The sequence below is a fragment of the Actinia tenebrosa genome, unplaced genomic scaffold (assembly GCF_029948245.1).
Source record: "Actinia tenebrosa isolate PJP-AT-01 unplaced genomic scaffold, QUT_ActTen_1.0 PGA_scaffold10__47_contigs__length_13832649, whole genome shotgun sequence".
NCBI classification, from domain to species: Eukaryota; Metazoa; Cnidaria; class Anthozoa; order Actiniaria; family Actiniidae; genus Actinia; species Actinia tenebrosa.
The window spans coordinates 4,770,641-4,796,853 of record NW_028292570.1 but is presented as its reverse complement, the minus strand read 5'-3'; the positions used below and the strand labels follow the sequence as shown (position 1 = coordinate 4,796,853).

General features: G+C 37.6%; 3 protein-coding genes, 1 long non-coding RNA gene and 1 other non-coding gene across 8 annotated transcripts in view; 2 read left to right on the top strand and 3 right to left on the bottom strand.

The window, feature by feature from the left end:
• Positions 1-12,145, top strand: part of LOC116307042 (uncharacterized) — a 35,641-nt gene extending 23,496 nt beyond the window's left edge. For 3 of the 4 annotated variants that reach the window (XM_089026593.1, XM_089026592.1, XM_089026590.1), the window contains 11 exons: positions 1,832-1,941; positions 2,377-2,563; positions 3,312-3,527; positions 4,166-4,249; positions 5,239-5,388; positions 6,171-6,199; positions 6,912-7,098; positions 8,253-8,381; positions 8,819-8,887; positions 9,727-9,910; positions 10,155-12,145. In XM_089026593.1, coding sequence (XP_088882719.1) covers positions 1,832-1,941; positions 2,377-2,563; positions 3,312-3,527; positions 4,166-4,249; positions 5,239-5,388; positions 6,171-6,199; positions 6,912-7,098; positions 8,253-8,381; positions 8,819-8,887; positions 9,727-9,910; positions 10,155-10,912 — 2,103 coding nt within the window. In that variant the 3' untranslated portion in view covers positions 10,913-12,145. The remainder of the gene's footprint in view (positions 1-1,831; positions 1,942-2,376; positions 2,564-3,311; positions 3,528-4,165; positions 4,250-5,238; positions 5,389-6,170; positions 6,200-6,911; positions 7,099-8,252; positions 8,382-8,818; positions 8,888-9,726; positions 9,911-10,154) is intronic. The other variant, XM_089026591.1, reaches the window with a different exon arrangement.
• Positions 1-26,213, bottom strand: part of LOC148912815 (uncharacterized) — a 101,794-nt gene that overhangs the window by 61,461 nt on the left and 14,120 nt on the right. The window lies entirely within an intron of this gene.
• Trnaw-cca (transfer RNA tryptophan (anticodon CCA)) lies at positions 6,262-6,333 on the top strand. The gene has a single exon. It is a non-coding gene; the product is annotated as a tRNA-Trp (tRNA).
• LOC148912817 (matrilin-1-like) lies at positions 13,826-16,983 on the bottom strand. The gene is made up of 5 exons (XM_089026283.1): positions 16,900-16,983; positions 15,622-15,684; positions 15,169-15,260; positions 14,499-14,819; positions 13,826-14,348 (listed from the first exon to the last, which is right to left on the bottom strand). The coding sequence occupies exons 2-5, from the start codon at positions 15,674-15,676 to the stop codon at positions 14,187-14,189; spliced, it is 630 nt and encodes a 209-aa protein (XP_088882409.1). The 5' UTR covers positions 15,677-15,684; positions 16,900-16,983; the 3' UTR covers positions 13,826-14,186.
• On the bottom strand, positions 17,782-25,532 carry LOC116307039 (uncharacterized). Its single transcript, XM_031717179.2, has 4 exons — positions 25,427-25,532; positions 21,221-21,533; positions 19,865-20,014; positions 17,782-19,332 (listed from the first exon to the last, which is right to left on the bottom strand). The coding sequence occupies exons 1-4, from the start codon at positions 25,457-25,459 to the stop codon at positions 18,734-18,736; spliced, it is 1,095 nt and encodes a 364-aa protein (XP_031573039.1). The 5' UTR covers positions 25,460-25,532; the 3' UTR covers positions 17,782-18,733.

Genomic DNA, 26,213 nt, shown 5'->3' with positions numbered 1-26,213 from the left:
TGTTTGTTAGGGATTAACGATAACAAAACAACAAGAATAATAGAGACCCCTTCCAAAGGAGGTTGCAGGATAGGAACCCCTTTCGAAAGAAGAGCGGCTTGGCTGTGCTAAAGGGGGCCCTAAAACAGGGCGCCCCTGCTAACGCACAGCCGCATGCCGTGTTTATATCCGAACCCGGGATTTAGTTCTAAGCTACCAAAGGATGCTATTAAGGCGCATGTTCGCGATAAATACAAGGTAAAGCTTAGCGAACTTAAGGTAGAGGTGAATCGCCTCCCCTCTTAATTCACAGCCTAATTCCCTGTACGTAACCGAACGACTTCATGCGATATCCCCCGTAGAATGTTAACAGCGCGCTCTTGACGATGGCCGGTTGGGCAAAAGAAAGCGTTAAGGACTTTATGCGATATCCGCTGTAGAGCTGTTTAAAAGACACTTCAGAATGTTAAGTATAAGGTTGTTAAATTGTTAAGTATGTCTGCATGCTACTTTTAAAAGATACCTCAGAATGTTGAGTATAAGGTTGTTATATTGTTAAGGATGTGTGTATGCTGCTTTAAAAGATACCTCAGAATGTTGAGTATAAGGTTGTTATATTGTTAAAGATGTGTGTATGCTGCTGCATGTGCTGTTTAAAAGATGTCTTAGAATGTTAAGCGTATGGTTGTTAAATTGTTAAAGATATCTTATATGAGTCGTTTAAAAGACACCTAAGAATGTTAAAGATAAGGTCGTTAAATTGTTAAGTATGTCTGCATGTGCTGTTTAAAAGATGTCTTAGAATGTTAAAGATAAGGTTGTTAAATTGTTAAGGACTATTATTTCTTTTCTTAAAAAAAAAGAAATATCCTTATTCTTGGGTATATTTTCTTAAAAAAAAAGAAATAATAGTCCTTAACAATATGATAACCTTATACTCAACATTCTGAAGTGCTGTTTAAAAGACACACGCAGTATGTCCTTAACAATTTAACAACCATACACTCAACATTCTAAGACATCTTTTAAATGACTCATGCATATATCTTTAACAATTTAACAACCTTATACTTAACATTCTACGTCTTTTGGGACACGCATGCACATCTTTTGGGACACGCACATCTTTTGGGGACACGCATACGCATCTTTTGGGACACGCATACGCATCTTTTGGGACACAAAAAAAGGTAGCCGAAAGTGGTTGCCGGGGAAATGGGATTCTGTACACTCTACTAATGCATCGTATATCCAACAAATATCTTAACCTCCGTTTACGTAGCAGCAGTAAGGACACACCGCGGGAAATCCCGTAAATCTGCTGTACCCGCGTTCGGAATTCCGCGGGTTAAACCCGCAAATATACGGCATCGATCGCGAGTCCCCCTTACTGCTGCTAAAGTTTGATGGGTTTAAGAAATTTAATTCTCATACTCATTAATAATTCATGAGTAAACCAGCCAATCAATGGGCTATTTTTGGGTTACATGATGTTACTTGAAACCTGGTAAAGTCATGTGAAAGGACTGAATTCAGTCCAAGTCGAATAAGCACGAGAAGTCATTTCAAAGCCTCCAATATTGCACTGGACAGGGTTTCAAGTCCGCGCAATTAGAACTAATTGCTTGGACTTGAAATCCCGTCCAGTCCTCATTGTCGGCTTTGAAATATTACATATAGAATTGTATAGTCCAAAGCTGACCAACTTTTGAGGATGCGCGCGCGGCAAATACGAGCTGAGTAGCGGAATTAAGAAAAATAAATTAATTGGTGAAAAAAATTGGGTCGAGTTCTGGACTAGCCTACCGGGTTTGTGTACCTATAGACAACTTTCATTTTTTGATTGAAATAGACCGAAGCACCAGCAAAGGAAATGGTAGAACCTCGCTCGTCACCATACTACCGCGGACCTCCCTCAAAACCCAAGGACTTTTACAAACCATCACCAAATGGACGACGAAGGTGAGAAAGAATGCTTTCATCGTGTTCACTCACTCACTCACTCATTCAGTCCCTCACTCACTCACTCACTCACTCTTTCACTCACTCACTCACTCATCTCTAATTCATCACCATTCTTTCATTTTTCGTTTTTTCGTTCACTAATTCACTTCTTAAAAAAGTCCTGTATATAGATTAAAGTAACAGATTACTGCGATAGTTTCTTCAAACTTCGTCATTTAAACAGCTTGTTTTGAAATTGTTTGTTACTGGCCCCAGTTACGAATATAAAAGGTACCGACGTTTTTTTTTTTTTGTTTTTTTGTTTTTTTGTTTTTTTGATTGACGGCAGCGAAAAACAAACTTTTATTCCGTAGCTCGCGACTACCGAGTTTGCAGAATATCTAAAACGGAATTAATCTACGTTATGACAAACTTACATGATCGTCATTTCAGTTCCAGCACAAGTGATGAAGAGCGTCACCCCCACCGACCTTTACCCGTCGTACCCCACGTTGAACCAGCTGTTGAAATCGTTCAACCCAAAGAACGACACTTGAGAAGAGAGGAGAGTAAACACAAGAGCACTAAAAGCAAGAAGAAAGGAAAACACGCCAAGAGATCGACAGAAAATGATATAGAGGTAATGCTACTCCAGTTCTTAATTTTCTTTTACCGTATAGATTTACTCGTTTAGGTTTTGGATCTCATGAGCATTAGCCTCCTCCGGCTCGCAGTAGGCAACTCTTTGGGCTTCTTTTGGTTGCGCGGGCTTCCTTTGACATGGAACTACGTAGGGGACGGAGGACAAAAAAGCGAACTCTTTCTTTTCTTATCTCCTCCCCTCCCCCATCGTGTCCGTTTTTGTTCTTCGTTCCCTGACTCCCACATAGAGTTTCATATGTGGCGTTAATTCGGGTGGCGTGCTTATTTGTAAAGGTCTTACCATATAAATAATGTGTAACCAGTGATTTAATACAAAGTGAATACAAACTTTAAAAAAAATACGACATACCAATGTTTTTTTTCGTATGAATAAAAGCGGCGCTTTTTCGGGGGCGGCACTTAATATAAAAAATTAATAATTTAGTAAACACACTAAAAAGAAAAGTCTTTTGTTTTGACCCCTTAGATTAAGACTTATTCGTCTGCACGTTACCGTTTAACGCCCCAAAGACTTGCTCCAAGTCGAACTCTCTTATATTCCAAAAAGTTTTTATCCGAAAAAGTATTTTATCTTTCGCCTCTATGTTGGTGCCATTAAACAAAATGTTCTCTCGTTAGCTTCCACTGATATAACCGACATGGCCGCCATGTCACTGTTTTGTCGCTCTTGAGCTTGGGAATAATATCAAAGGTGTCTTTTGATTACCATTTTGTTTTCCTCTTAGATGAAACCTCTGGCAGGAGTGATAGAAAACGCACCACGTTTAGGTCAAAATCTACTGACCAAAGAAGAACCAAGAGAGAAGATCCCCGTGCGCTTTTCTGCCCTTCCTCCTCTCGTCCAATCATCACTTGTTGGGGGGAAACCGAAGCAAGCGTTCGAAGAGAAGGAAGAAAAAGTAGAGCCAGAGAAGACGCCTACAGAGGCGACTCTACCTCAGGTTTGTTTTTATGATAATATGGCGATACTTTATGTGACATAAGCATTACTGAGTATTACTTTAATAATTAGGGATTTTCCCTGGCTACATCTCAGCTGGTTCTGTAGTTAAAGCGTCGTTTATCCAGTGAAAGGGATATTAATATAGATAAATAAATTGAAACATTTATTTGTCTCTTAAACAAAGTATAAAAACGAGATCTTTAAAAGCATAAAGACTAAAACTTTTAAACGTATCAGCTTTTATTAGCTGCAAGGAAGTTGTTGATGCGTTCTTTCTCTTCTTTGTCGTGTTCTCGTGCTTTACTTATTCTTTTTCTTTTTTTTACACTTTTTTCTTTTTCTTTTCTTTTCTTTGTTTTTTGGTTGTTTTTTGTTTGTTTTGTTTTGTTTTGTTTTGTTTTTTCTCTCCTAGTTCTTTTGTACTTTAAGTCTCATGATGTTGTTTTTCTCCTTCTCCTTCTCCTTCTCCTCCTTTTGCTCCCTCTTCCTCCTTTCCAGCTGTTCTTTTTCTCCTCGTTTCTCTCCTACTCTTCAATCCTTCAAGTAACCAGTTATTCCAGTTTACCCATGCTATATTACAACAAAACTAAAACCAGTTTAACCTGTATGAGATAATTGATAATTTATTCCTAATAGGAAATTATAAACAGCTATATATACCAAACAGAAACTACTATCTATGATAGTGATGTTAACTCCGATGAAGAGAGACACCTAAAGGTAATTAATAAACACAAATGATTATTAATATGCGTTACAAAAATAAATTTTCTTTTGCAAAATAAGCGTAAATTTCTCTAAAAACCTACTAAATACGACACCATTTATAAATTAATATTAACTATGAGTAAATAAATTTTAAAATTTATTAATATTATCTAAATATTTATGGTATGTAACCGTGTAAACTGTAAAAATTGATTGTATCAACATGATATAAAGTTTTATAACTCATAATTTAAAAACAAATCTTCCCAGTTTTTCCATGTTTTGCATGAATTGGTTTCCCACTAAATATTGCTTACAAATTGGTGAATGTTGTTGTGGTACGTCTTCTTCAAGTCAATAAAATATATTAGTAAAAATACACAGGTGATTATTGAAAATCTTGCGCGCTGATTGGTCGAGAAACTCACACTATCACACGACAATCACCTCCAGCGATAATCCAAAATGGCAGCCAGCCGCTTTGTTGCTGTTACCGGGAAAAATGTCTTTTATCTTCTTTTTTTCTTTTTTCTCTTTTTTTATTTTTTTATTTTATTTATTTATTTATTTATTTATTTATTCGAAAGAATTACCTGTGTATTTATACTAAAACAATTATTTGCCTCAGCCTCAGTGAATAGAGTGCTTTTAGTCTCGCTGTTGAATAGGTGACGTCAACTAAATTAGATAAGTTATTTACTATTTTAGGTGACGTCACCTAAATTTGAAACTACGAGTAAACAGCTACTGAGATCAGGGGGAGAAACGGTGATACAAATGAATGTCTATTCACTCATTCGCTGGTAAAACAACCCCCCGGATTAGCATGACCGTTATTTGGCGCGCTTTTACTATTTTAGGTGACGTCAACTAAATAGTTATCTAAGTTAGATAAATTTATCTAACTATTTAACAGTGAGACTAAAAGCACTCTATCGGAGAATATTTAATAATTAAATAAAATGAAATAAAAATTTCACAATGCATCATGACTCTTCCAGGCTAATGTTGAGCGAATGAGAAACAAGATACGTCAACGCGAGAAACATCGCCAGGACATGAGAGAAAAAGAGCGAGTGAAAGAAGAAAAGCTAAAGCAAGAAATTGGAATCGACAATGAAAGTGTCAAAAAGACCTTTGATTCAGAGGACGTGAGTATTTGAAGTATGCACCCAATAGTTTTGGGAAGCAAATGTGACGTCATTAACGCCGCCATTTTTATTTGCTGGAACTGCGCTACCTTGTCGAAAATTATTTTTCTAAAACCTCACTAGAATATTATTTAAGGATTATATAATGAATTTCCTTGAATTTCCGAAGTGTTTACTTTATTGTCACTTTCGTCAGTTATCAATAGAGCGTTTTCACATGAAGTCACAGCTGCCATATTGGTGAACCTTTGAACCTAGTTTCGTTAGGTAAACCAATATGGCTGCCATCTCTATTGTCAGTCTAGGGACTGAGCGAAAACACTCTTTTCTTTTTTTACTGACATGCTTTTTATAGCCGCCATTTGTAGGGAATTTAGCAGTATATTCTTCATAGTAGGTTTGTATCGCTATGTCAACCAATACTGCGGCCGTGTCATTTCGTATTTCATTCTGATGAGTAACTGCAAACTACGTACCTATTGCTGGTTTCGATAGCCGCCATGTTGGTCGAAATTAACATAAGATATCTGGTTTCGTTTATTACATCATCCAAATGGTCATATCTTTGCTTTCTTTTGTATCCTGGGGGGGATATATTTCCAATTATCGATTCTATTAATTCGTTTAAAATATCAACAGTGTTTTGTCGTTGGGAAAAACGACAGGAACTAGGGAATTTTCGTTTTCTTCAAACATTTATCTCCACGCTTAAATTCAAATTCATCTGCAATATTCTTTCTATCCATTTTCTTAACCTATATATATATTGTTTTTTACTACAGGCTTCTGTTGCTCCGTCCTATGACGCAATGTAAGTATCAATCTCCCTTTTGAGTAACGATATCTTAAACAGCCTCTGATTTAAACAGGTATGACTCCGTGGCGCAATGGTAGCGCGTCTGACACCAGATCAGAAGGCTGCGTGTTCGAGTCACGTCGGGGTCATTAAGTTTTTGTCTTTCATTTATTCATTTCATTTTATTCTTTTCTTTTATTTCCTCCTTGCTTCTTACCTTTATTCCTGCTTTTAATTTTTCTTTGTCTCTTTTTTTTTTTTTTCTTTTTTTTTTTTTTTCATTAATTTCATCTTCATTTCGTACTTTTTTTTTTTGTTCTTTCTTTCTTTAATATATATACTCACCATGCTTTTGAGTAACTAAAATGAAAATGCACATTAATAATGACATTATAGATACACTAGTTATACTATGGTTTCTCGTGGTATACCATAGAATATCCCACGCATCCTTTGTAATTTCTAGTATATACACGAAACATTGGACGAGTGTGTACCAAAGAATAAATACAAGTGACTAGTGAGATATTGCATGGCGTGCAGCGAGAAAGTATTGTATGACCACCGTATCCGACTCCATCGAAAGAAATCAACGTACAACAGGAAGGAATGTCAACGAATATACAAAAGCTTTCCTGCATTATGATTGGCTGTATTTCCTATGGTGTTTGATAAAAAGCATTTCAAATTCTGACCTGCTGACACACGATATTGCTCGTTCTTTCAGACGAAAGAAAAAGATGAGAAGAGACCGCTGGATACATAATCGCGTGGGCACAAGTACGTCCTTAGAAAGCAGTAGTGAAACCTCAAGTGAGGCTGACTCAGAAGTGAAGAGAAAAGAAGAAGAAGAAAAGTTGAGAAAAGAACAAGAAAAACTAAAGAAAAAGAAGAAACAGAAAAAGGTTAAAAGGGTGAGTAATATTCCCCGCCGGCTTTCGTCGATCTGGCAAACACAAAAAATTACATGAAAAAAATTTACGTGGAAATTGTTTTTCAAATCTCGAGAGAAGGAAACTTAATTGCTTAGACCCCAGGATAGGGAATTAGTGGAAGGGGCCTATAGTTTTGGCGTCAGTAGTAAGTCCAGGTTCGGGAACCCCGTGGTTTTTGCACTCATTAAGATTATAATCTATGAAGTACCTCGTGTTAGCGACAAGGAACGTTGGAGTGTTTTGACTTATATTATGTTCACACTATACCGGATAGCTTTTTAAAGCGGCACATGGTATTCCCGGTCCCAATGTGTACATATATGCGTGAAACGGAGCATGAGCCAGCATTTTGTTGACAGCGGATATTCCCAACTCTTTACTCAAACCACTTAAACTTCCGGGCCGGGTTGTTCAAAGCTGGATTAGCGCTAATCCAAGATTAACTCTATAGGTCTTATTAGGAGTTAACCCAGGATTAGCACTAATCGGGCTTTGAAAAACTGGGCCCCTGCTACATACCGGATCGTGCTATTCATACTGCACTTTAATTGGCACAAAAACCTATCCGATACAAAGTTTATCGCTTTTGAAACAGGAGCGGAACGACATCTATCCAATACAAAAATCACTCCAAAAACACTGAAGCGCTCCATGTGTGAACAAAAGGCCTATCCGGTCATATACTTTTTGAGCCGAAACGATTGCTATCCGGTATAGTGTGCACACAGCCTTAAATCTCGATTTGTTATCGAATCATTTTAATCATAACTGCTAAAGGCAAGCCAAGGTTTGTTTGGCAGTACCGACATTCAAGTCACAATTTGTGGCTAACAGTTGTTCAAATAATCGGCAATCACCTATCAAAATTTATACCAAGAGCTAATTCGAAATTTACAAGTTCCATTTCATTCCTGTTAATTTCAAAAAACAAACTTGATATCGAATTTCAAAAACTAAAAAAATGAATCTTCCAACCTTGATAGGAACGAATAAGCTGGTTTGACTTATTATTATTATTATTATTATTATTATTATTATTATCTATTAATATTTTCTTGTTTCTTTTGTGATACAGCAAGTTCTAGAATAGTATATTATTGTTTATAACTGTTGAAAAAATTTTCTATCTTTAGGATGCTCATCATGTTGGTGTCAGCGGTGTTGCACCAAAGGCAGTGGCGCATGATGCACTTCGAGAGTCTACCTGGGTAACTAATGAGACGCCTGGAGTACAACTGGTGAATGTAAGGCCACGTGATCTGGTAAGATTTGATATTAACATCATATCATGATTAGCCAAAGAAGCTCTTTAAAACTTCTCCTCGCTCCACAAAGCACAGCAGTGGCGCAACGGGGTCGAACTGAAAGCATGTGAAGGTGCCTCTGGCAGCCGCTATACAGTCCATGTATGACCCCGGAGCACAGCTCCAACCAGTTTGAATTAGTTAGGGTTGATTTTGAGACGAGGGAGGAAAACCCTCGCAGTCAGAAGGAGAACCAACCAACTCAGCTCACATGAGGCGAACGGGATTCAAAACCTGGACCTCAGAGGTGAGAGGCGAGCGTTTTACCACCACGCCATCCTGACTTAAGTCTTTGATTTGGTATTTGGTCTATCTTCCTGGACAAAACCATTATGTATGAGAGATATACATATTAAATACCAAAACCATCGTTTTTTTTTTCTCTTGCTCACTAGGATGAAGAATACCAGTCACGCCCGACAAACGCCGTGCCATTGTTCACACCGCAGCCAATCAAGCAACAGGTACAATGAAATAGTCATCTTGTGGGCTTATTTTCTTTAATACACCCCATGAATAGACCCCTTGGATGTAACGTCAAATGAATAGATCCTTGGATGTGACGTCAAATGAATAGACCCCTTGGATGTGACGTCAAATGAATAGACCCCTTGGATGTGACGTCAAATGAATAGACCCCTAGGATGTGACGTCAAAGCAGCTCAATTTGGATGGAGAAAAACCAAAAGAATTTCAATCTCAAGAGAATTGGAAACCTATTGTTATGTTCTCCAAATTGTGCTGCATTCCGACGTGCTGCAAGGGGTCTATTGTTTAAATATTTCAAATACAAGAAGCTTGTCTCTGACTTATTCAAGTTTTGGTGTTCAAACTCTAAGGCCCCGTCCACACGTATCCGGAAATTTATGTATCAGCAAATTATTTTTTGCGGATACGAAAATGTTTGCGTCCTCACGAAGCGTATTCGAATCGTTTTCACCGTCCACACGTATCCGTTTTCGTTAAATTTGCGGATACGAACACAAAAATTTGCGGACACGTGTGGACGCAATCCGTATCCGCAAAAAAAAATTTGCGGATACAAAAATTTCCGGATACGTGTGGACGGGGCCTAACATCACAGGGCACAAATGAGATTCTTGTTACAGGATCTAAACTATAAACTATTATCGCAGAAATTTGTAAGTCAGAGACAAACATTTTGAAGTGTATTACAAATGATTTGTAATACTCCAAACTCGTAAATTTGATCTTCATTTGTCGTTTTTATCTAAGGTGGGATCCCTGTGGCCCGAAGTGTCAACTTAACATTTTCAATATCTTTTGTCTTATTTTCTCAAAGATCATTTACCCTCAGCCTACGCAGAGTCAGTACATTCAGGATCTACTGAACAGTGGATATCCCACGATTCCCCCTTGGTCTGAGCCTGCAGACATACATTACCTGTCCAGTCCACGCGAGTCTGTTCTGATTAATGTGGACGAGGAGGAACGGGACCTAAATGAAAATCTTTACCAATCTCTAGGTATGAACGATTTAAGTGATTAAAATAGATAGAGGAGAGAAGGGAAAAGAAGGGAAGAGCATGAGAAGAGAACAGATAAAAACTGATGAGAAACTCAAAAGAGGAAAAAAATATTGAAAAAAGAATAGTAAAGAAAAAATGACAAATCTACTTTTTGGGACGTAATACTTTTTTAAACTACTTTGGACATTTATCATTAGTATCTCAGTCCATTTTTGATCCAATGTTCTTTTATTGTCGTCAGGTCCAGATTTGCATGTTCCGCAAAGTGATTCAATGGTATTTGAAGATGAAACGAGCCCGCGATCAAACATATATGAAGAGCCACTCTTCACTCCAGCCTCCCTCCCTCAGTCACAGATTGTCAGACCCATTCCGATCACAACACAAAGAGTGTATCCACGAGCTGCTTTTCCAAGCGATATTCTTAGGCAACAACCACAGGCTTCGACGCCAATTGCCGTTCCAAGAGGAAGGCCTTCTTCAGCGAGGCCGACCCCTCAGGGGGGTAGAGGCACAAGACCATCATCCGCCCGTGCTACCCCCTCACCGTCGTATATTTACAGAGACTCTCGACAGTATGCTCAAGACAGGCCCTCAAGAGAAGCACACCCTGTTGAGTACGTATCCCCTCGCAACTACACGCGACCACCATCGGCTGCCTCCACCCAGCCGAGCCATGGAACACCAAGGTACATGGGCACGCCACGATCGAGTAGAGATCAGAAAGACCCCTATCAAGAAGCCAGAACGATGCTTGACACGGCACGGAAACAAGTCGATCGGTTCGAGCGGGAAAAGCTCCGCGATGATCCAGAGGGTGTGTCTAATGGTCATCCCAAACCGCGTCCAGCTGGGATTAAACTTTCACGTGTCTCTCAACCAAGAACACCTAATAAGGAGGCGCAAGATAAACTAGTTGCTATGGAAAAGGCAGAGCTGGAAGCACAGATGCTGGTGTCACGTGCTCTTGCACGTGCTCGTTCTAACGTCAAGTCGTGATTGGTTGAGTTGAAGGTGATGTTTTTTCTTGGTATATTCTAAGTCACGACATCTATCGTGATGCACGTTACGTTATATAACACACTTTTTAGCGTGCGCGTGACAGGAGGCACTGCACATTGTTGTCTTAACATGTGTCCTACGTTCTGTTGGTGCGTTACTTATTAAAAACTTTCTAACGTGACTGGGAAATTTCATTGGAAATGCAAAGAGCCTTGCAACAATGTATAATAGCAAAAATCATCAATGCACTAATTTTTTTATTATAAATTGCGAATTTCTTAAATTGCTCCGGTTGAAAAAAATGGTAAGAGAAAAGAAGAGGCTTTGCACCATCACGTGATAGCAGCCATGAGAGGAGTCTTTTTCGTCTGGAAAACTGAATTATTTCTCGTGTAAACCACACTACACCAGATTTCTCCTGTCTAGACTGCCATCACGTGATGGTGCAAAGCTTCTATTGGCCCAGACGTTGTATACATGCAATCAATATTGTATTTACACTTGTATAAACTGTAAAAGGCGTGTATATTTTTATCAAACTGTTTCAAGAAATAGCTAGTATGAAGTAAAAAGGATATTTAATTCATCGAGGAAACGAGATGAAAGGCATATAAGTGTATTTGTATATTTTGGAGAAGTATAGTAATTTGTAGACAATATTAATTGACCACCTAAAAGATGAGCAAGAGACTGGGGCGAGTTTTCAATTTTACTTTGATAAACAAAAACAATTGTTATCTGAAGTTTAAATTTGCCAGACTTACTAATCTTGAGTTGCTTTCCCAGAGGACAATTTTTTTTGCTAATCCGTTTAAACATTTAAAACTCACCCCAGTCCCTTACTCGGTTTCTTAAAGTAGCCAATAGCTTTTCTTAATGTGGCAATATAGAAATATTTGTACATACACCTATAACTTTTTTCAATAAAATTATCTTTTGCTTGTGATTAGAAAGGCTTAGAGAGGGACTATACTTGGCACTCATATGTTGGGACAAAGCGACATACTGTTCTTGCTCCCCCAAAATGGCTGTCGCGAATGCAATAAGTTTTAGTTTTGACTTGATAAACAAAGATTGATTTGTAGTTTTATACATCGAATACACGAATTGAAAACAACGCTGGTCGTACATATTTTGATTATTATTAGGATATATTTTGTCATAAATATGTAATGTCGATAATTATTAACTAATATTAAAGAATAAAGATTATTTTTCAGGACATTTGCATCATGAGTATGATTTTTAATGAAGTCTTGTTATATTATTCCTTTCCTTAGTCAAACGCAATATCCATGGCTGATGGTATACATCTTGGGTGAAATAGACCTTTTAGGCTTGGATGCAATTTTTTCCCATTACAGACCAGTTGTCACTCCCTAGAGTATCATTTCTTTGTTTAGTGGCTGTGCATGAGAAGACACAAGAATATGGATACAACTCAAACAAAGAACCTTATTCTCAAGGGAAAAACACGTGGTCTGAAATGGGAAAATATCGCACCCAACGTAAGATGTCTATAAGCGTATTACATCATTTTTGCCATATTCGGAGGAAAAGCATGGACTATAGCACATGGTTTTGATCGATTTTGGGCAATTTTCACACCTTTTTCAAAATAAGTATTATTTATGAAGGATACAAAATAGGTCATTTTTGGCTATTTTCGGGGGAAAAGCATGGACTATAGCCTATGGTTTTGATGGATTTTAGTTTTTTTTTACACCTTTTTGAAAAATATGAATTATTTATGAAACTTAAAAATGAGCGTTTTTGGCCAAAAAGCATGGACTATAGCCCATGGTTTTGATCGATTTTGGGTGTTTTTCACACCTTTTCGAAAAATATGAATTATTTATGAAACTTGAAAAATGGGTGTTTTTGACCAAAAAGCATGGACTATACCCCATGGTTTTGATCCATTTTAGGTGTTTTTCACACCTTTTCGAAAAATATCAATTATTAATGAAACTTGAAAAATGAGTGTTTTTGGCCAAAAAGCATGGACTATAGCACATGGTTTTGATCGATTTTGGGTGTTTTTCACACTTTTCCGAAAAATATGAATTATTTATGAAACTTGAAAAATGGGTGTTTTAGGCCAAAAAGCATGGACTATAGCCCATGGTTTTGATCGATTTTGGATATTTTTCACACCTTTCCGAAAAATATGAATTATTTATGAAACTTGAAAAATGGGTGTTTTAGGCCAAAAAGCATGGACTATAGCACATGGTTTTGATCGATTTTGGGTATTTTTCACACCTTTTCCGTAAATATGAATTATTAATGAAACTTGAAAAATGGGTGTTTTTGGCCAAAAACCATGGACTATAGCCCATGGTTTTGATCGATTTTGGGGGTTTTTCTCACCTTTTCCGTAAGTATGAATTATTAATGAAACTTGAAAAATGGGTGTTTTAGGCCAAAAAGCATGGACTATAGCCCATGGTTTTGATCGATTTTGGGGGTTTTTCACACCTTTCCGAAAAATATCAATTATTTATATAAAACTTGAATGATGAGTGTTTTTGGCCAAAAAGCATGGACTATAGACCATGGTTTTGATCCATTTTGGGTGTTTTTCACACCTTTCCGAAAAATATGAGTTATTAATGAACTTGAAAAATGGGTGTTTTTGGCCAAAAACCATGGACTGTAGCCCATGGTTTTGATCGATGTTGGGTCATTTTCACGCCTTTTCAAGTTTTCGCATTATTTTGAAAATCTTCAAAAATGGGTGTTTTTGGCCAAAAAGCATTGACTATAGCATATGGTTTTGATCGATTTTGGGTCATTTTCACGCCTTTTCGAAAAATATGCATTATTATTATTACATCCTACTTTTCCCGTTAATCTGCTTGTTTCACATTCCTTAAAAGATTATTTAAAAAGTATGACAACTTTATTTCCTCCTTTTTTCAATCATTTTATTGGTTTCATATCAACCCTTCCTCTAGTCTCCTACGCGGCCGCTATTGGTGCCGTCACGCAACTATTTAGTGTCGTCACGCAACTGTCGCTCTCCAGCGGCTTCGAGTTTCTTAAGTCTTATTATACATTGAATATTCGTTACCCAAAAATCCGTACCTCCCTCCCCACCCCTCACCTGTAATCAGCCGTCCTTCCCGGTGCTGACAAAAACACTTATAAGCTATTTAATTTACTTTTACAATTCCCGATATAACTAAAGATCAAAAAGTAAGGAGCAACCTATGTTAGTACTATGGCTTTTCAGGGCGTGACTGTGGATCCTTGAAGCATCTCCAGATCAGCAGGAGCTTTTGATCACTTTTGCCAATTCTGCAAGATTTAATTTCTCGACATCCTTTACATGGAACACTTGTTCCTTTTTTCCAAGTGCAATCTCTAGTAGATCATTATAGCTGGCTTCATGGCCAAGACCAACGGCTATGATACGTGTCCCTCGCTCCTTTTGATAAACATCAATGAAAAAAGATTGCTGAGTGTAAATAGTTACCATTTAGTTTTCACGGGTATGAAGCCCCCCCCCCCCCCCCCCCCCACCCCCTCCCCCACCCTTACCTTGGATCCTTCACCACTCAATGACCTTGTTACTAACCTTTAGTTGTTTGAGAGCTTTCCTATAGACGACATTTCTAGGCCCAGGCCGTCCGGGAATGACAACGACTAAAACGTTCGGAACACCAGTTCTGTCTCCTTTATCAGCCGTAAAAAGTTTGTCATTGGCCATTTTGAGCAGCAGATCAGTTCTGACCTTGCGACCGGGAAATGGTAACGACAGTACGCTTAACATTAATTTGATGGGATCATAAAGACGGTCGTCACTCAGTTTTGCATAAAGGTGGAAACCGTTGCTATAGTAACCAATTCCCACGTGAGTTTTGCTGGTTGAAACATCGAGATGTTGAAATAGTGACACCTGAGACACAAGAACAGAAATAGAATTACTTTTGGGTATAGGAGACGCCATGGTCACGGTACCATCCACCCATCCACCAAAAAGCATAATCCATCCACCCATCCACCCATCCACCCATCCACCCATCCACCCATCCACCCATCCACCCATCCACCCATCCACCCATCCACCCATCCACCCATCCACCCATCCACCCATCCACCCATCCACCCATCCACCCATCCACCCATCCACCCATCCACCCATCCACCCATCCACCCATCCACCCATCCACCCATCAAATCCCATTCAATCCCATTCAATACAATTCAAATCAAATTAGATCAGTAGAATGTGCTAGTCTACTTACCAATACTCTTTTTGTTAAAATGAATTCGCTGTTTTCAAAACTCGATGATCCTTGGATGAGTATGCCAAGATCAACAACAGGAGAAGAGCAAGCTGACAGAGACATGAAAAGCAATGGTCCTTGTTAGCAAAAGATATGGTACTGTGGGTGGGTGAGTGGGTGTTTGAATGAGTAGATAGTTGTGTGTTGGAGTGAAGGGATGGGTTGATGAAAGATGGATGTGTGGATGTGCAGATTGATGGATAAAGGATTGGGAAAATGGATAGACGACGTGTGGGTGGAGGGGTGGAGGGGTTGAGGAGTGGAGGGGTGGAGGGGTGGAGGGGTTGAGGAGTGGAGGGGTGGAGGGGTGGAGGGGTGGAGGGGTTGAGGGGTGGATGGGTGGATAGGTGGATGACTGGATGACTGGATACATTGATGGATACAACGAACAATCGTTATTAATATACTAACGAGTCGCAATAGCAACTGCCCACAGGAAGGTCAATATAACCAACAGTCTAAACATTCTTAAACCTGTACAGTGAAAAATCAAAAACATCAGTTAGACCCTTATGCTACCATTGTCAATAAAGAAAAATAAATAACGAACGAACGAAACAGATAGAAAATAAGCTAAGAAAAGAAAATTCATTGATTATATTAATTAAATTATATTCATATTAAAATAATGTCAGCGCTGAAAAAAATATGCCGGGGGAAAAGGAGCAGACAAAGTTTTGGAAAATTTTTTATCGTCGTAACATTTCGGTTATAGGAATCACATCGCCCATAAATAAGTTCGAGCTTGCTTGGTATGCAAAGTGAAACAAAAACTTCACCAATATTTTTCGAAAAAGCTGTATCTAATTATCTTTCTATGACTAACAAGAAAGCTATTTGTATCAGATAACAGTGATGTTTACTCATCAATGCTATGGTAACACTTTATCTGATACAGCAATCTTAAACCAAGTTAAACATTTGAAATGAAAAAAATAACATTAATAATTTCCTTTTGTAGTGAAGAAGAAATACTTGTTATTAAAAATACACTACATAAATGTTTCAGCAAATATTTTAAAGCAACTTTAGAGTTATGTTTCCATTGCTTATAAAATTTACAAAAAAAGGAGAGAATTACATTTTTTCAGCAATATTCGCGTGTAGCAGGTGTAGTTAAACACTGAGCAACACGAGAAATTGAAGAAAAGTTAACTTATTTCTTGGGTGCTCTATAGCTTCTAGAGGGTTTAAATCACAACACAAATACACAAGTGCTATTTCATATTGCTTTTAATTAATTATAAAGAATATTTTGACCCTTTTCTGCAAGCTTGTATATAAGCTAAATTGCTTTTACTCCGTAAACAACATTGACGTTTCGGACGTTAGTTTTTCGTTGGAGTTTTATAAGTTTCTTTCATATAAATTTCTTGTATAAAATATACCAACGCAGTCCCTAATGACACTAATGTGAAATGTAATAAAAAAATATTAATTTTCTCTAATTATTCTTTCACTTTTATGTTAAATTAGAAAAAAATTGATTGACTCAGCCTAAATCAGCTCAATGGGAATCTACTTGCTCAATTTTTTAAATAATTATAATGATAGCATTTTAAATACTGAACAATTTAATTTTTGAATTTACGGATATATTTTTGTCAAATTTAACGTTGTTGGAATTAGGTATATCATTACATAAAAGATTCTCATGACTTAAGTAATGCTCTTATTTAAAATACTTACAATTTGCAACCTTTTGAAATGCTATCTCCCGCTAAAAGTGTCCCTGATAATTTACATTTGAAGTCCTGAAGACGAACGTCAAAGTTACATAATCAGGGAAATAGCTCAATCAATCAAGTTGAGGGGACTGCAAACTGACATGCACCAGGATGGGTCACAAAACACACAGGTAGATTTGATTATGATCAACGTATCCCATTTCTATTCTAATTCTCATTCCCATTTTCATTTCCATTTAGATTTGTATTTCTTATTCCCATTTCATTTCCATTATCTTCCTTCTTTTCTTTGACTATGTCTATCTCCACATTTCTTTCGTTATCAAAGCGCTTATTCATTGTATCAAAGCGATTATTCTTGCTCTCGTTTTGTAAATTTGCACCCCTTATCTCCCCCCTGGAACTTGCCCCACCGCGCACTAACCCTATGCCCCTTAACTGTAATAACAAATCAAACAGAAAGCTAACTCTTGTTCGATGTCAGGTGACACATGCGTGGTCAAGTGTTGGTCGTAGTCAGAGAAACGTGATTGTATTTGACTTTAATATCAACATGGTACGAGCTCGCTTAAGCCAAGTCTAAACGAGCTTTGCTTGGCTGGGATTATTCTTTCACATTATCGTTCGCGCGGGATCCCTGTGGTTTGAAAGGTTTTGGGCTTCCTTTGTCAAAGGCCAGGTCTCTCAGCTAAATTCAAGATGGTGGACACTATTATCAAGTGTTTCTTCGCTATAATATCTGCATCTTTTCAATCATGTGTTAGACATTTTAAGCTTTAAATGGAGAAAAAATCCCCAAAACGAATCTTCCAAATAAGGTAAGCTTACCAATTATGTATATATGGTTGATGAGCACGCGAACGACAATACTATTTGGGAGAAAGTTTACTTAGTAATTCAAAAATAAGTGTCATACAACATCACGTCTTTTACAATGATGATTGGCAATTAGTATTTATCATTATTATTGGCCTGGCTTAATTGGCAATCTATTATAATTTACTAAATGTGAGATTTTATAGATAAATCTAATGAACTGGGTCTATTGGTGACGTTTAGATCATAAATGATGCGAATTCATTTTTCCTCCGCCTCACTATCTCGGTTCCATATGTCACACATTCATCACACGCGTCACACAGTCACACGGTAACATACGTCACACATTTATCACTCGATCACACATCATTACGCATGACAATCCATGAATTTTTCGTGCGAAAGTCGTGCGCATGTGTTCAATGCACGATCCGGGATAGCGACGGTTATAATTCACTGACAAAATCCAAAATCTCAAACGCTTAAACTCAGAAACATCAAAATCGACCCCAATACGCTCAATAGACCCCTTTCGAATTACCGCTGTGTTTCTTGATTACAGACTCATTTGCACAGGATTAGCCTTGAGTTTATGCAGAATATTCACGTGTTCCAGTCAAGGTCCGTCGAGTTTCAAAATGTTTGTATTGTTGAAGTTGTGCATTCTTTACTTTTCTGTTGGTATTTGTGAATATTTAAACACTGATTCGAGGCTAACCCTGTGCAAATGAGTCTGTAATCGAGGAACACAGCGGTAATTTGGAATTCGAAACTGGTCTATTGCAAAATCATGGTTGGGTCAAAACATAGAACACAAAAACTGAGACCGAAATGGTACATGGGAAGTACGTTTATGGTACATGTTTTTATGACCCGTGGAAGTTCATTTCAAACGGAACCTATCGCCAGTCATCTTTATGCTTTTGTCTTTATATATGTCATTTCCCAGAAAGAAAGAAAAAATCCTATGTTTTGAACCCGAGAACGATTTTGCAGTGAAGTGTATACAATGGAGATTATCGTACAGATATCATCCAAGTGTCATTTACGTTGTAAAGGGCAGGTGCATCAATGTTATCGTCACATTGGCTCTCTGATTTATTGACCTGAGGGGTATGATATCCGTAAAAATATTTAGGAGGTTTATCCATTTGAAAGGGGATCGTGGCCAGGCGTACTGGTCCATTGAATCCCCAGTAACCCCATTGTTTAACCAGGGGTGTACTGGCATGGCCAGAGGGAACACTCGTGCCCCATCTTTCACAATTCTGACTCAGAAAGGACGTGTCCTCGCCCAGTCTATCGAAGGAGTCACAGGAGGTAGGGAAAACTGAGACTACATCAGGGCCGGTAAAGTAACTCACTACAGCTTGTCCAGCGGTGTTGTTCTTGGTCATGATGCTCACTACTCGACCCACGGATTTCTTGTGACAATAGAAATGAATCTGGTGGAATCCCATCACTTGAAGAATCTCCAACATTGCACCGACTGTAGGTGCAATCCACTTGTCTTGTCTGTGGTATAAGGATATCACCTCATATGTCCCAACGTTTTCGATTGGCGGAGGTCGATTTGTCGTTTGTAAGATACTTCTCTTAACTATCGTCCAACCACCTAAGAGCCAAAATCATTTTTATTATTTTCTTTACCATAAAATCCAAATCTGTTGGTAATTTACCTTGGATATCTTCCAGTATTAGATGTTATTATAATGATTTTCCTAGACCCAGTACTATAGTATGGGAGGTATTAATGAGCTCAGGTCCTTATCTGGGAATATGTTCTACTCCCAGACCCATTATGAGAGATAGATGCTTCTAGTAATGGGCTTCTGATCTGGGAATATGTTGGCTTACAGACCCAGTATGGGAGATGGATGCTCCTGATAATGGGTTTATGATCTGTGAATATAGTGGCTTACAGACCCAGTATGGGAGATGGATGCACCTAGTAATGGGCTCCTGATCTTAGGAATATGCTGGCTCACAGACCCAGTATGGAAGATGGATGTTCCTATAGTAATATAAACTCATAATGTTGGAATATTTTGGTCCACAAACCCAGTGGGGAAAGAAATTAGTATGGCTTTTCATATGGTGACCACCATTTGAATTTGAATTTAACACAAGAGTCTTAGCTAGCTCACCTCCATCTGTTGTCATGTCACAGTAAGCTTGCATTGGGGTTCCTGTGTTAGCAGGGTCTATCCAGTAAACGCCTGTCCCAACTGAATCACCTCTGGCCAGTATTTCTAAACACGACTTGGCGGGAAGCTCTTTCGATCCCTTAAGCGGTTCTGCGAAAAGAAATCAAGTTATAAACTGAGGGAAACTTTAAGAGGTATTACTATAAGCATGCCGATGCATTCACTAAATTTCCGATGGTTTATCCTCTATTTCATCACGATATGACGTCAACAGTTGGTCAAAATACTATGTACTCACGAGGCGTAAAATTTTTTATCATAACTGGGGGGGGAGGGGACTAAACGGTGAAATGTCTTCAAATTTTGCTTCACGTGTCAAGGGAGCACGACAAATGCGCGCATATATTGGGCTTCCTGTGGTAAAAAATGGGCTTCCTGTGGTGATAACGAATGCGGTTTTTCGAAAAAATATAATGCGGGCTCAATCCAGTATGACGCTACACATAAGTTAATAATATATAATATACCAAAGCCCAACCAAAGCGCGACAACTGCTATAAAGCTAGGTCTTTCTGTGTCAAATTACGCCATCGCCACAGGAAACCCAACTTTTCAAAACCGCGCGCAAGCGCATTTGCCGTGCTCCCTTGCACGTGTACGAAAACTGAATGAGAAAAAATGATATGTTTTAACAATTAATGCCCTATCAGAATATTTTCATTTTTTCGTCAAGTGGAAGACTCACACCTCGAACTCGAACTCGAACCTAGGTCGCATTGCTGAAAGGCCTTGCTTCCCAATACACCGTTTCCTCAAGGCTGCGTGCGCTCGTGTTCTGGTATCATGGCTCGTCAAGTTGCGCACGCAACCTTGAGAAAACGGTCTATTTCTGCGCATGCTCGACAAAATAATTGGGCTCTGGAAAACTCCAATATTTCCTGTGCTGTGATTGGTTCTCGAGAACAAAGGAAGATACCGGAAGTAAAAATTACAGTACTAGGGAAAATAAACAAGATGGCGTCTCGAATTAAGTACACCAAAAAAGCCTGTAGGGCCGGATTTTTCAAAGTTTTACCGGTTTTGTAATGGAAATTGTATTGATTTCCATGCAATAGATATTTTCGGAGTTAATTTAACTGAAAACCATCTTCAAAACCTAATTTTCCAATCGCAAATTCACATGTTCGTTGAACATCTTCCGCCATTTTGAATTTACCTAGTCTGTCATAATGTGCATGTGCGAGAAACCCAAAATCTGGGTCTTCCGGTTTGGAGTTTTCCAGAGCCCAATTATTTCGTCGAGCATGCGCAGTAAGAAATAAGGGTTCTAGGTACGAGATTGGGTCTATTTCGTACCTGGTGCTGGTGTCCGGAATGCCATATTTGTCGAGTAGATACTATTTATTCTCACTTCATAAAGTTCTGGTCGTGACTCTTTGGTTTGAGTGTTCAGGTCACATGTTTTTGTCAGCAAGTGAAAATTCACGCTCATACAATGCTCGTCGTCATGACACTGCATCATACATGTGGGGTAGTCTTTGGTCGTGAAGGATTTGTACGCTTTGCCAATTAGGGCTTTGTTCGTTTGTGATTGGACTAGAGGCACACAGTGTTGCTGGAGACTGACGGGGAATCTCATCACAATGATAAGCAACGTAACTTTTAAGATCTGATTAAAAAATATGACAATATTAACATGATAATTTATTTCTTATTTCGGTGCCAGTGGCAAGCTTTCAAACATAACGAAAGAGAGCTATTTAAGTGCCTATGACCTTTATTTTTTACTTTTTTAGGCTGCGTTTATAATGTATGGCAGGGGAGAGGGGGGGGGGGGGGGGGGCAGGTGAAAATTTGAAATGTCCAGACTGAATTCTTAACACCCCCCTTAAAGTCATGCAAAAAAATACGATCCCCTCTAAGCAAGGCTTGTAGCTTCTTCCAACAATTGTGCATTCCCCCCCCCATTTTTTTGATAAAAATTTACCCATCCCCCCCTTTTTCCTACCACAATTTTCCCGATCCCCCCTCAATTTCACCTGCCCCCCCCCCCCCCCCCCCCCACTGCCATACATTATGAACGCAGCCTTATATCGAAATATAATCAATATAATATAATGTATATTCAGCAAAACTGACTATTAGAAGAATGTATATTGACTCGCTTGTTTTCAATACGATATGGCAAACGAATGATGATTCTATGCGCTATTAGCACGTAATAATGTGAGCATGAAATCTTCATTCGTTTTCCATATCGTATTAAAAACAAGCGAGTTAACATACATTATCCTTATATTGACAGTCTAGCTGAAGTAAATTTCAAAATAACTACTATGACATCATTACGTCAAGGGTCCATTATAAACACTGGCTAAAGGTCATATTTTCTTCATATTCGAATCTGATGGGAGGTATTCAGGGGCGGATACAGGGGTGGGTGGGTTGGGTGGATTTCCACCCAGCTCGTCAGTAAGTTTTTTCAACTTTTCACGGTGTATAATTTACCTTTTCATCATTACTGTTTCATTAGAAACACCGACGCAGCTCATACTAGTTTTTAGCTAGTTATATCTTCCACTTACTCAGATAGTTTGCCAGCACAGGTCATCGCTCTAAGTTAGTATATCAAGATATTAACTTTTTGCGAACTACTAATTAAATCCACAAACAATTTACAGCTTACAACCCACAATTCCTTTCGGTCTCAGATTTCAGATCTCCGAGCGACAATGTTTTTTGAAATAGGTGTACACTTAATTGAAGCATCGTTGTCGGGCTCAAAAACATAGAACATAGAAGCTGAGGCCAAAAAGGCACATGGGAAGTACGTTAATTAGATGCATGCTGTGACCTGCGACCCGTGGCATTATCCACTGTTCTTAATACGCGTTTGGCATTCTAAACCGACTACATGAAGGGGGTAACATACAACAAGCAGAACGAAGCCTGGAAGTGGATGAACAAACAATGAATGGTGAGATAAAACAAAGAACGCAGCTCACATGTACAACAATACACATTGTTCACCATAATCCATGCTTTCTTTGTTTTTGTTATTTTGCCCAATCCCAAGCTTCGTTCTACCAGTGGACACCGACCCTGCATGGATGGCGCAAATGAATAAATTATAATATAATTATGCCATTTCCCATTTGTGCCATGCATTTCGGTCTCAGCTTTTATGTTCTATGTTTCTGAACCCGACAACGATTCTTCAATTAAGTGTATACATCTCATATATATATCTGATCCACAAGTTTATTAGGCGAAGTTTGATAAATGTTTATCTTAAGGAAACAAAGATATTGAAATTTTATTCATCAATATATTTAATACCTTTTTTTTTTTTTTTTAATTTTTATCTTAGATAGTGTAAATAAAGCGAAGACAAAATCAAACAAAACGAAAATTTGGTTCTTATGAAGTTCTCATCAAAAATTTGATCAGATTGGATTTCCGAAATGAAGGAACAACATTTTATTTTCAAAACTTTTAACAAAATACGTGATCACAATTTATCCTAACAGGAAAAAAAAAACAAACACACCAAACGTCAATAGTTCATTATTCCACCTCGTGCTATCAGCAGTAACTTCCGTCTTACGCTGGTCGAAACCGTGTTGTTTTGTTTCGCAAATATAAATTTTCTCATAAGTAAAAGACGTAGAATATAGGTCATATAGCTACATGCGGATAAGCAAGAAATAAATGGATCGATTTGACTGCGACAGACAGAAATTTGGGCCGTAACTCTGTGAGGTTTTGATTCGAGAAGAGTGTACAGAAGTTTGGACCCTTAGTCTTTAGTCTACGTGCATATATATGCTAAGTTTATTGGTCAATAATTCATCCATTCATTCATTTAGTCATTCATTCTCTCCTAAATGTTTAATAATCTATCATTAATAATCATTATTTTGAAAATTAATAAGCTCTGAACATGATGGAAATGATCCCTAATACAGTCAATTCAAAAAACGTTGTCGTCGACCGGCTCAAGCCTACGCGACTTGGACCGAAAGGAATATGGGTAAAAATCACTGAAGCGGTTAAATATTCGTTCTGAATTAATTGTCCCTCTAGTAACAAGATAATAATGGCGAGAAACGACCCATCAAATGCATGTCTTTGGGTTTAGGAAAAGAAAAACAAAGTAGTTATGATTCAGTTCACAATTTCGAAGATATGAAGGCATTAAAAAAAACGTCTCCTTCAACACTTCCCGCTCGTCTACGAAGGTTCGTGCTGTAAACTCGGCTTCAATGATTACTACCCCGAGCTCCTTTCGGTCCAGTCGCGTAGGCTTGAGTTGTTCTACGACAACATTTTTTTAATTGACTGTATACATATACTAATTCATCGACACACCTACGCAATGTTTTCTCAATATATAATTATCAATATCATATTGTGCGTATAAAACACAAATCACTCCCAAAGTTATTTAAAAGATTTTAAGTCCATTTATGAAATAAAGATGACTTACAGCCACGAAGCATATATCTTTAATTTACTTTTCCTTAGGGAATTTCAAAATAATTTTAAAAAATGGTCCAAAAGATAGAACATATATAAGTTGATACCCTATTCTAGATTATTGTAGAACAATATCTAGATCTTTACATTGTCGTTGTAAGGCTTTGCGAATTCATAATACTAACCAATTAATGAGGATAATAATAATAATAATGATGATGATGATGATGATGATGATGATAATAATATATAAGCTTGAACTTTATTTATAATCTTAGGATACTGTTACAGATTCATAGAATATGGAGAGGTTTTTTTGTTGCTAGAAATTTATTGTAGCTGATTGTATATATATGACATCTATTTAAATTTATTGTAGTTAGTTTCCTTTTCGACTGTATAGGTTACGCTGTGCGCCCTATACAGGTCATAGGGGTTTTTTTTGCATCTATACGTTTTAGTACTGCACATTTAACATACGATGTTAAATATATAATAATAATAGCAATATATCGCTAAAATTGAGATCTATAAGAATACGAATACGAATAAATATAAAATGTATATATATATATATATATATATATATATATATATATATATATATATATATATATATGTATATATATATATATATGTATATATATAATAAATTAACATTAAATGAGTAAAATTTCATATATTCCTTCGCTTTTTCATGAAATTATAAAATTGTATTTTAAATGTTTTGAAAGATAGTTGAATGACATTGTTATCTTTTAGGGTTGAACGACAATGTTATGGTTTTCTTTCTGTTATTGTTGCAAAAACCGATAAAATCCTCTCTCGAATTACTAAAAGAATAAGTCAACGAGAAGAAAAAACTAGCTAAAAACTAGTGTAAGCTGCGTCGGTGTTTCTATAATGAAACAGTAACTTAAAAAAGGTAAAATATACACCGTGAAAAGATGAAAAAACTGACGTTTCGGACGCTAGTCCTTCGTCGGAGTAAAAGAGCATAAGAGCATAAGAGCATAAGAGAATAAGCTAATGATTTTGAGACAATCATTTTCTCTTTATTCCTAGAAAGATTTTTGTACCTACCTCTAGATCTTGGAAAGAGGTCATAAGTTCCATAACGTTTAGGTTTTTTGGTACGTACCACTTGATAATATACAGGGACTGTAAATGGATCGTCGTTTGAATGATATTTATATCCCTTGATCAATTTGACGATGATGGGGATGGAGTGCGCATGCGCGCTAGGATTATTGTTTTCTATCTACTTGCCGCCCCGGCACAGTTGGCTTGACCAGATGCTTAATTGTACAATGATCAGTTTACTAACCGCTCAATCATTTTAAAAGTCTTCGCGTTTTTAATTACTTTTTTTGGAGAAAAGAAATGAAGGATTCACAACGTAATTCCTTAATGTGGAGAGCACAGTTGATGTTAATTTGAATGACCACGAGACACACACTGAAGATGTTTATAAGTAAATGAAACCGGTCTTCAACAATTGATCAGTCGTTTTAGTAAGTGCGGCAAAGATGTTTTTAAAAGGAATTTTTAGCCTCATAATCACAATCATGACGAAGTTAACTAAATCTTTAAAGACGTCTCAGCGAAGAAAATATCTTAATCACACATACTGAAATACATACAAAACATACATTGACGAGTTGACACCTCAGCTCATTTCCGGTCACGGCTTTTACAAATCCATTTAAAGGTATTGCTGGTTTTCAATCATTCCCAAGAGAATAAAATAACAAAAGACACGGCGGCCATATTGGATGATATTACAAAGGAGAGTAATGATGCAATCTTTTGTTAAATTCATCCAACATGGTGGCTGTGAAAACCATCGATTGACAACCTCGACGCCTCA

Excerpts from the sequence above, each read along its gene's own strand:
- LOC148912817 (XM_089026283.1), bottom strand. The coding sequence starts at position 15,676 with ATGTTTAGACTGTTGGTTATATTGACCTTCCTGTGGGCAGTTGCTATT. Across the intron at positions 15,261-15,621 it reads GGCAGTTGCTATTGCGACTC|CTTGCTCTTCTCCTGTTGTT; the intron begins GTTAGTATATTA and ends TGTCTCTGTCAG. Across the intron at positions 14,349-14,498 it reads AAGCTCTCAAACAACTAAAG|GAGCGAGGGACACGTATCAT; the intron begins GTTAGTAACAAG and ends GTTTATCAAAAG.
- LOC116307039 (XM_031717179.2), bottom strand. The coding sequence starts at position 25,459 with ATGGAACTTATGACCTCTTTCCAAGATCTAGAG. Across the intron at positions 21,534-25,426 it reads CCTCTTTCCAAGATCTAGAG|ATCTTAAAAGTTACGTTGCT; the intron begins GTAGGTACAAAA and ends TTTTTTAATCAG. Across the intron at positions 19,333-19,864 it reads TGACATGACAACAGATGGAG|GTGGTTGGACGATAGTTAAG; the intron begins GTGAGCTAGCTA and ends TTTGGCTCTTAG.